General features: G+C 45.4%; 1 protein-coding gene across 1 annotated transcript; it reads left to right on the top strand.

Moving 5' to 3' along the window:
- The first annotated feature begins 1,545 nt into the window (after nt 1-1,545).
- On the top strand, nt 1,546-9,650 carry GLRX (glutaredoxin). The gene is made up of 3 exons (XM_047873359.1): nt 1,546-1,834; nt 6,228-6,347; nt 8,388-9,650. Exons 1-2 carry the CDS (start codon nt 1,628-1,630, stop codon nt 6,339-6,341), a joined length of 321 nt encoding a protein of 106 aa, XP_047729315.1. The 5' UTR covers nt 1,546-1,627; the 3' UTR covers nt 6,342-6,347; nt 8,388-9,650.
- The last annotated feature ends 882 nt before the right edge of the window (nt 9,651-10,532 follow it).

The raw sequence follows: 10,532 nt of genomic DNA, 5'->3' as shown, positions 1-10,532 counted from the left end.
CCCCGTGCTTATACAGGAGGGAAGTGAAGGGCTGGGCTGGGCAGTTCCAAGCCCAGAGCAGGACAAGTTCCCTCAGGCCTCTGGAGCCTAAGCACATTCTTTTTGTTGACAGAGATCTCACTTATCAGCTCCCTGTCTGTGACTCAAAATCTGCGTTCTTCATTTTGCCATTTAACCTTAGTAATAGTTAGAACTGCTTCTAGGAGCCCATCTTCTTCCCTCTGTCAGTCACACGATGTTGGGGATCCCACCAACAAAATAATCAGTGGAGGTGTCCAGCACAGGCCCCAGTCCCACCTCTTGGAAAAGCATTTCAGTATAAAACTTTCTAGGGGCACTGGGTGGCTCAGTCAATTGAGCATCTGACTTCGACTTCGGCACGATCTCCCGGTTTGTGAGTTCGAGCCCCACATTGGGCTCACTGAAGTCAGCCTGTCAGCATAGAGCCTGCTTCCCATCCTCTGTCCCCCTCTTCCTGCCTCTCCCCAACTGTGCTCTTCCAAAAGTGAATAAGTATTTTAAAAATAAATAAAATAATAAATAAATAACTTACTTCTCGGGGAAAAGGATGATTCACCTTCAAAGGTGGCTTTTCCTTGATTTATGTATTTAACTTACTGCACACAGAGGGGTCAGAACTGAACCTAGAACAGAAGACTCCACTCCCCCCCACTAGGGACTGTGGGGTGTGCAAAGAACATCACAACTTCCTGTCTTACAGCCCTTGCTTCATATCTTCGTGTCTTCATATGCTTCAGGTGAAGGTGGTAGGAAGGGTCACAAACAGAGGGTTAAACAGAGAAATACACCCTCATTAAGCCTGCAGTTGAAATCAGGGCGGATGTTGGAATTTGCTTTCATGGAAAACTGATGTTCAAGGGTCACAAAAGCAAATGCTTCTGGCGGTCAAGGAGCTAGCCATCGGTAGTAAACCAGAGTCCCTATCTGCTCTGTGGGGATGGAACACAGTTACTCAGCCCCAGCAGCTGCCACAGGTCACTGAGACCAGACTTTTCAGAGAAAGGTTGCAAGTCCAGACTCTTTTGTGAAATCTCTGGATTTCTATGTGTTGGGAATTAATAACCATCAACCAGACCAAGCAAAATGCCCAGGGGAGCAACCTCAAGATGGATGCAATTCACAATTTCAGTTTCACTTCCTCTAAAGTGATTTCACTGTGTTCTGTTTCATGAAAGATTCTGTCTCTGTGTGAGTTTTTGCCATCTCTGGGAGGGAAAACAAAGATTTGACTCTAAGGAGCCACTGCTGGCTCGGCCCCCTCCCTGGGGCTGGTCTGCATACTTTATATGCTTCTCCAAAGGGTAATTTGACTGTGCTCTCTGCCAAAGGGCAGGTGCTCCTGAAAGAGCTGAGGTCACACTGCCACCCTTGGCACAGCCACTGATTAAACAGAAGTATGCATTCTTCTCTGCATCTCTAGCTGATGAATCATACGAGACTGACATGACATTGGATCTGTCCCTTTAAAAATCCAGCACGCTGCTGGGCAAACTCCTCCTCCAGGGAGGTTCCTTTAAATAAGCGCCAGCTGGCCAGGCCACCGGTTTACACTCGGAGCATTACCTGCCATTGAGGATTCCTCCCCTGGAGGCGGCTGCCTGTCAGCATGGCTGAAGAGTTTGTGAACTGCAAAATCCAGCCCGGGAAGGTGGTTGTGTTCATCAAGCCCTCCTGCCCCTACTGCAAGAGGACCCAAGAGCTCCTCAGCCAATTGCCCTTCAAACAAGGGGTTTTGGAATTTGTCGATATCACAGCCACCAGTGACACTAGCAAGATTCAAGATTATTTGCAACAGCTCACTGGAGCCAGAACAGTGAGTTCTCAAAGGCTGGGCGAAAGCTCTCAGATTCCTTTATCTTGTGGGGGCTGTGCACAGGATATGCCTGCCTGTGCCTTTCTCTAGGACACCGCTAGGGCTCCGTCACTCAGTCGTCACTCAAGGCGCGGGAGGGCTCTGCGGGGTGGGGGAGGGCGCCAGAGAGAAGACACTGCTCCTGGGACCAGGCAGCTGGACTGCAGCCAAAGGTCCTCGCAGACCCTGTGCTGTGTGTCTGGGAGCGCGGGTCCAGCAGCTGTCTGGGGAGTTGTTGAGCCATCCCGAGTCTTTGTTTCAAGCACTGCCGGGGAAATGACAGTTTTCAGCTTGCAGGGCTGGGGCTAGAAGGTGGGGTGGAGGGGCCGAGTGTGATCCGTACGGTTCTTTTATGAACATGGGAATCGTGTGCGCTCTTTGTTCTGTGTTCACTTGGCCAAGTGGGATTTGCTGTCCTTCAATCTTTTCTCTAAGCTCTCTTTATTACCCAATTAGCTCATTCTTCCATATCTTCTCTAACTCCTCCCACTGGAAAAATCTAAAGGCTCATTATTTGTCCCTTCTTCTGAACTACAGAAGTTTCCAGGCCTGTCCTGGTAGGAAGTTCAGGGGCCAGAGTTTCAGGCTGGCTCTCACAATGGCTTGCTGTGTGACCCTGGGCAAGACCCCACCTCGATGATCCTCAAGGACCTCCCTGGCTGCAAGATCAGTCTAGCGCAAGGCACCTCCAAGTCCCCTTTGCTCTTAGACCGTGAGCCCCACTAAGAACTGCTGTTCTCTACCTCAAAAGGTTTCCTCTTCCTCAGCACCCATGGCTTCTGGTGGGATGGACAGCCAACCAGGTAGCTTCTACCAGTTGTGGTACTGGGTGTGGTAACTGCCTGTCCACCAGCTCACGCCAGCCCTTCTCGGGATGCACGTTCTCAGACACAGCATTTGCAGAAGCACGTACCCTAGTTCCATTCTAGTTTGACTCAGGATTTTCTCTGGGTTCTGAGTATAAAGCGTTAGAGGCTGTTTCTCCTTTCCTCTCCTGTCAGAAATCAGTATTTTGGTACAGAGGGAGGCTAAACCTGTTAGCCTATTGCTTTCAGGGTGCCAGTTGTGAGCTGAGAACTCTTGTCTCTGCAGCGGGAGGGCTCAGTGGTCAGAGACTCTTGCTGCTAGGCTGGACCGCCAGCTGTGCAGGCTGCCTGGAGTCCGAAGAGAAAGCGGTGCCCAGGACCCCGCAGCGATGGGTGGATCCCTCTCAGCCAGTGGTTCCCAAATGTTGCTGCACATGAGAATCACATGAGGAGCTTTTTACAAAATCTAGATGCCCGAGTCATTCCTCATACATGTTAAATCACATGTCAGAAGAAGCAGCCAGCAATAGTTTTAAATCCCCAGATGAAAGGGTACAAACTCTCGGTCTTAAGACGGGTAAGTTCTGAGGATCTCGTGGACAGCATGCTGACTGCAGTTAAGAATACTGTACTGTGCTCTTGCAATCTGCTATGGGAGGAGATCTAAAGTGTTTTCACCACACGGATGCAAAAGTTAACTATGTGAGGTGATGGATGTGTTCATCAACTTGACTGTGGTAATCAGTGCACAGTATATATGTATATCAAAACATAATATTGGAGACCTTAAATATGTACACATTTATTTTTCAATCACACCTCAATAAGGCCGGGAGGGGAAAATGTTTGTGATCCTCGGGTAATTCCAAAGTCCAGCAAATCTTGGGAGCTACTTCTCAGCCTGGCATCCTCTATTCTTTAGCAGGAGAAACCTCTTCATTCAACACATTTTTTTTTTTCTATTTCTTCATAGAGCAACACTTTTTCATGTGGTCTTAAGTCCATTTTTGAAGTTTTAAAAATACTTCTCACAGGTTCTTGAGTCCTGAATGCATTCCTCCAAGGTAAAGAACAGATCCTTTTAAGGCGTATGCTTCCTGTTCCCTAAGAGTGAAGGGTTTATATGCGAAGAGGCTGGAAACCTGGAAATAGTTGCTATCTTACTTACCCTGTAATGACCTGTAGTGACTGCCCACAGTAAGAGCCGAGCAGGACTTGACTGATGACAGAAACCTAGGTCTTCAATCAGGCCCTGTACCTGAGCAATTGTTTTGGTCTTACTCTGGCCAAAGCTTCTAGATCGGCATCTTGGCTTATTCTTTCTCTAATGCCCTTCTTTACTTTAAGTAGATCCAAGTTCATGAAGCTGATCATTTTCCTTCTCTCTGAAGAACTTCTTTGAACATTTCTTGCAAGGCAGATCTATTGGCAACACATTCCCTCAATTTTTGCTTGTGTGACCAAGTATCTCTCCGTCACTTTTGAAGGAGAGTTTTGTTGGGTACAGCAATTTTGAAACCACCAACTACATACTAGACACTCTACTGGACATTGGAAAACTGTTGTGAACAGAACAAAAACTGTTTCCTTTGTGGAACTGACATTCTAGTATACATGAGAAGTAAAACAGTATGGCAGAGGGTGGTCAGTGATAAGTGCTATGGGGAAAAACTAGGTAAGAAAGGGAGATAGACAGTAGGCAGCAAGGGACAGCTTTCAATGGAGTCATCAGGGCCTCACTGATGTTAGTAGATCTCAAAAGGAGGTGAGAGAGCAAGGCATGCAGAAATTCAGCAGTAGAGTATTCCAGGCAGTGGGGACAGCACATGCAGAGGTCCTGTGGTGGCTGCATGCCTAGCAAGCAGGTCTGTGTGTCTGGAGCAGTGTTGAGTTAGTAGGAAAATAGGAGGAGATGAGGTTGGAGAGGTAATGGGCAACAGGCTGGGAAGGCCTTTTCAAGCTATCATAAGGACTGTGGCTTTTAAAGTGCAATGAGATTCCACTGAAGAGTTGTCAGCAGAAGAATAACCTAATGTTCGTTTTGAAAGGGTCACTGGTGGCTGGGGGGGAAAAGTGACTGTAGGAAGGCCACCTGAAGGCTGAAGCTGGGAGACATCTGGAGGCTAGAGCAGTTCCTCAGATGAGAAATAATGGTGGCTTGTCCCAGGGACTTAGCCAAGGAGGTGGTGATGAGTTTCGGCAGTTGCAGAGCTGGGTCTGAGCAGCCTGGAGCACAGAGGAGGAGCCGAGCTGGGGCTGGGGCCCCTAGAAAGGTGTGCCAGGAGAGTACAGGCCCCAGTAACAGCAAGCTTGCTTTCATGGTGGCAGTTTACTTTCTGCTCCTTGACGGTAAGAGACTCTCAGGTTCCTGGAAGAGGCGGCTGGGGCCAGGAGGGGTGCGCACAGAGCACGTGTTTCTCCTTCCTCAACTGAATCAACAGATTGTGGTTCTGTCACCACTGCCCCCCACGCTGTCACATGCAGCCTGCAGTCAGCTCTGCGTGTGGGTTCCAGTCAGTCACTGCTGTGCCTCAGGTGGTTTTGCTCTTGCCTAGAGGGTGGGTGTAAGGGCAGAGGGGCCTCTCAGCTCTCGGGCAAACCCCCGTCTTTGCCAGATGGTGTGCAAAAACTCCACCCTGGAGACAGCCCGATCATATTTCAGAACCTGTCTCAGGTGGCTGGGGGCTGTTGCTGAGCTTTGGGTTTTCAAAGCCTCGCTTACTGGGGAGGAATAAACTGCTCAGTGTCTACCAGTCATTTGCAAATATGATCCCTGAAGCAGAGGAGTCCACATTACCTGGGAACTTGTCAGAAATGCAAATTCTTGCGCCCTACCCTAGACCTTCTGTATGAGAAATTTGGGCAGGTGGGGGAAAGGTAGTAGAAACCTATGTTTTAACCAACCCTTCGTCAGTTATGATGCCTTCGATGACTCATATGTGTCAGAGGGATACCAAAACAGGTGAGCTACAGCATTTAAACATCTTATGATAAGCCAGGGATGAAGGGAGAGTCAGATATCACCACCCCTTCACCAGCTGAGGACAGAGCACACAACAGAGAGAAATGACTCTAATATACTGTGAATCTGAACATCAGGGACAGAGATCTAATGCAAATACTTGTCTGGCTGTATTTAGAAAAAAACTCCTTCCTGGTTGTCCTGGCTCAGTCTGCATAAGGGCTCAGGTGTGGCGCCAATTGCAGAGAAACCAGCATTCAATCAGGGTGGTCTCCCTGCAGCCAGCCGAAATTCGTTTCCTGAAATGTGTTTATGTGGAGTGAAATTTTTAGGTCATGGGGACGAGCTAGACAAACCTGTGCACAGCATTCTCCAGCTGACAGACTTGTTGGCTTGAAAATAATTGTTTAGTGAATAATTTCATGCTTCTAACCAAGTTCTAACCGGAAAGAATATACATGAGGAGGTTGTAAAGTGATTTTAAAAGCTTTGGGTCATGGGAAATGTTAGAGGAAGGATAAGATGCCATTCTTTCTAACCTAATGATGAAGGGCCTTACCTATCTTGGCTCATTTGCTTTCTTTAGGTACCTCGGGTCTTTATCGGTAAAGACTGTATAGGTGGATGCACTGACCTAATGGATATGCATCAGAGTGGGGAGCTGCTGAAGCGGCTAAAACAGATTGGAGCTCTACAGTAATTACAGGTGAGTGAAGGGCAGCACGCCCGGCCAAGAACAGTGAGAGATGGTGTAATTCTGCTGTGGGTTTTTTTTAAGTTTATTTATTTATTTTGAGAGAGAGAGAACACCTGTGCATAAGTGGGGAAGGGGCGAAGAGAAGGAAAGACAGAATCCCAAGCAGGCTCTGCACCCTCAGCGCAGATCCCGCCATGCAGCTCAAAGGGACTCAGACCCACAAACCTGGAGATCATGAGCAGAGCCAAGATCTAGAGTCCAATGCTTAACTGACTGAGCTACCCAGGTGCCCCTGCTATGTTTTATTATAATCCAGAAAGACACTTTGGCTAGAGAAAGAGTGATGTGGGGTGATCTCAACTGTGATGTCAGGGCACCTGGGTGGCTCCGTCGGTTGAGTATCTGACTTTCGGCTCAGGTCATGATCTCACAGTTCCTGGGTTCGAGTCCTATGTCGGGCTCTGTGCTGATAGCTCAGAGCCTGGAGACTGCTTCAGATTCTGTGTCTCCCTTTCTCTCTCTGCCCCTTCCCTACTTACACTGTCTGTCTCTCTCTCAGAAATAAATAAGCATTAAAAAAAATTAATTAAAAAAAAAGAACTGTGATGTCATTTATGAGCTTCCCACTTTACAAAGAGATTGTGTCAGTGGGAGGAAATGCTTTCACTTGCTCTTCATTTAACAAATACTTATTGAGCACTTACTACATGCCAGACACTGTACTAGGCCCTGGGAATATGATGACAAACAAAAAGGTAACATGGAACTTACATTCTAGAGAGGTAGACCAACCAAAAACAAGTAAGTAAATAATTCCTGAAACAAATAGAATAATGTGATAGAATGAGGCAGGGGGTAGGGAGCCAATTTAGCTAATAAGCTAAGGGAAGGCCTTTCTCAGCTGGTGGAGCTGAGACCTGGTTGACCAGAGGGGACAGCCATGTAAAGATAAAGCCAAAAAGGTTTTCAGGCAGAGGGAAGAGCAAGTGCAAAGGCCCCTGGGTGACAAGTATGGAATATTCAAGGAGCAGAAAGCAACCAAGAACAGATTGAGTAAAGTGCATGAGAATAAGTAGCAGCAAGAAATGTGGGTGGGGGCAGGGTGCACAGGCCCTGGTAAGTAATTTGATTATTTTACATGCAATGTGAAAGCAAGGTTGTTTTGCATTGAGTATGTTCGCACTGAAAATCAATTCAATTTAATTGGCTTCTCAAACATCGAAACAAAGCTTTCTACAGCTGTCACCCAAAGGAAATCATTGGCTGAATGGAAAGCCAGAGGGTGATGACCTCCTGAAAAAGGAACCCGGGTACTTGTGGGGTCTGACAAGCTCCTCTTTCCCCCAGCTCTTGTTACTGTTAGCTAGCTGTTAGGTAGGCCACACAGAGAGACTCGGTGGTTTTGATCAGTCAAAGGAGACTTTGACTAATGTTTAGTTCTTAGACCAAATATTCTTTGAGGGGTGTTTATTAAAAACTTACATTTGAGCAATTGCACATATGTAATTTGTGGTGGTTACTCGAAATAGAAACAGAAGTTTTAAAAAAAAGTCTGAAAAAGTGTAATTGAATACCTTGAAATAAAGTGGCCAATATCAGAAAGCTCCTAATCACAATTCTACTGCATCACCACAGCCAATGAACACTACGTCTGTTTGTGTTAGCCTTCTGGCCTCACCCCGTGTACCAAAGCACTTAAAAGCCAATTAACTGTGGTGCCAAATGTTTCCTATTTCGGAACACTTTTTAGCAATGTAGGCTTAGATTAAAAATAGAAGAAAACTAATGACTTACCTGGAGAGATATGAAAGACCACTGACCCCACTACGTCTGTGTAGGGGTGGGGATTCGAGTCCCTTTTATTCGCAAGGTCTCTTTATTTGCATTGTCCTTCAGCATTATATGATCTCAGCATTTTGGTGCCAACTGTATCTCAAGGCTGTAACAGATGTGCTTAAATAGCAAGAGTAATTGTTCTGGTAATGAAAGAAAAATGAAGGGAATTTACCTTTCCAAGAAAATCCACTTTGTATTTTGTTTTCCCGGCAGGGCAGACGCCAGGATGATACCCCCTTGAGAGCTGGATGGCATTTCAAAGGAGGACCACACTTCCTGGCGGATGGATCTGGGGCTAACGGCCACAGCAACTGTTTACCTAAAATTCTGAAATGTGTTCACCCAAAAAAAGGGGGGGGGGTGGATTTTTTGACAAAAACAGCTTTTCCTTCTTTTGACTCAGTATTAAAAGTGGACAAACTTGCCCCAAACCACAGTTTGGAGAAGGTTGACAGACATTTTGGGTTTCTTCTCCATTGGCACTTTGGGTTCCAAAAGACCATGACAAGTTATAGCTTAGGATTGACTCAGTGACCCAAAAGACGTTCTTTCTCTTGGGCACATGTCTCTTATGTTCTCCATATGCTAGGACCCCTCTACCTCTAAGCCAGTGTTTCTCAACCAAGATTACTCCAATCCTCTTTAGGATTAATCTATAATTGGTTTCCTGCTATTGCCTGAAAGTTACTTGGTTGAGTTTAGCTTGATAGAATTTGCATTACAAAAACAATAGGTATTTTGAATGTGCTTTTTCAAGTTATATGTGTCTCCCAGTCATTATCCCCAGCCCACCCCATCCTATCTTGGGAATCACTGCTCTGAATCCGTGTTCTAACCTTGACAACTCACAGATCTCATAGGACATATTCAACAATTCTGTTGAACCAGTACAGAGACTCTGTACTGGGTCTTAAGGACCCAACTTGGGAAACACCACATGAAACGTTAAGCACTGTTGGTCTTCACTTGGTGCCACAGGGATCAGAGGTATCAGTGTAGCTGCTACAATCACGGGGCTCCTCTGTTATGGAAGATGGTCATTCAGGCAATCCGGAAGAAGAGTGTATTGTTTAGATTATGAACAGAAGTCAAATGCAACATTTAAAATGTTACCACAGGAAATTTACAAACCCCTTCCCCAAGAGTATGTCTGTGAAAGGGGCCAAATTTGAGAAACATGGTCCTAAATGATTGTCTCTCCCTCCTTTGTCCTTCACTCTGTGAAAACTTAAGAGTTCTTCATTGTGAAGTTTGATCTAGAACTGCAACATTAAGTTAATTTCCTTCTGTGGTCTCTAGTGGGAATGGTTAATTTCTTTTCGAATATCCAGAGATGACAGTAATTTTTGCCTCATTCTTTTCATTGTTCCCAGTATCTTAAGGAATGGTATTGTGAAATACACCAAATGAAACTTTATTCATGTTTGTTCTCAATCATTATAAATAAAGGCACATGCTATTATCCTTCACTAAGTACAAATGGTTGATGTGATTTTTAGATTTCATATTGAAATGACAAATAGTTTGAATATGTCAACACTAACCTATTGAATAATGTTTAGAATTCAAAAACAGTCTTTTTCATTTCACATTCTATTTTTCCATTTCTTACCTAATACCCTTCAACCAGATTGCTGTCCATGATTGTGCAAGTTACACACTGCACAACACTGTGCCCTCCAGAGGTTGTGTGGTATTCAACCTGCAGTCTGTGATCCACTCCAGACCATTTGCTAACACTTTCTTTCACACTTCATCCTAAGATGCCCTTTCTTCCCCTTTGATTTACTTTCAAACTTCTCCTTCAAGGCCTGATTAACAGACCATCTCCCCTGTACATACCCTCTCTTCTCACTGCCTTTTGACTATAAAAAACTATTGCTCTCTCTTTTGTATCCCAAAGCACTCTGCATATAAGTACTTCAAAATTCTCACTGGGTTGAATTGAAGTTAATCTTCTGTACTGGTCTTGCCACATTCAGAAATACTCAAAGGGAGGAGTCTCAAACATCTTTGTCCAGACTCTAGCACAGAAGATCTATTTTATCAAAGCAATACATGAATGAAGTTTAAAATCTCAAACAATATTGAAACACTTAGGTGGCTCAGTCGGTTAAGTATCCGACTCTCGATTTCAACTCAGACCATGATCTCACGGTTCAGGGGATCAAGCCCCACATTGGGCTCTGCACTGACAGTGAGGAGCCAAGTTGGGATTCTCTGTCTCTCTCTCTCTCAAAATAAATAAACTTAAAACAATGTCAATACCTAAAGTACTCCTGACTCCACCCATCACAAAAACCCCTGTCTGACCATATATTTATGTTTCATTTAAGCCTATCTAGAAATACTGTAAGA

Source organism: Prionailurus viverrinus, chromosome A1, assembly GCF_022837055.1.
Source record: "Prionailurus viverrinus isolate Anna chromosome A1, UM_Priviv_1.0, whole genome shotgun sequence".
NCBI lineage: Eukaryota > Metazoa > Chordata > Mammalia > Carnivora > Felidae > Prionailurus > Prionailurus viverrinus.
This window is presented reverse-complemented; position numbering and strand designations above follow the sequence as displayed.

Bases quoted from the DNA above. Each gene is read 5' to 3' on its own strand.
- GLRX (XM_047873359.1), top strand. From the start codon at position 1,628: ATGGCTGAAGAGTTTGTGAACTGCAAAATCCAGCCCGGGAAGGTGGTT. The intron at 1,835-6,227 runs GTGAGTTCTCAA...TGCTTTCTTTAG, and splicing joins AGCTCACTGGAGCCAGAACA to GTACCTCGGGTCTTTATCGG.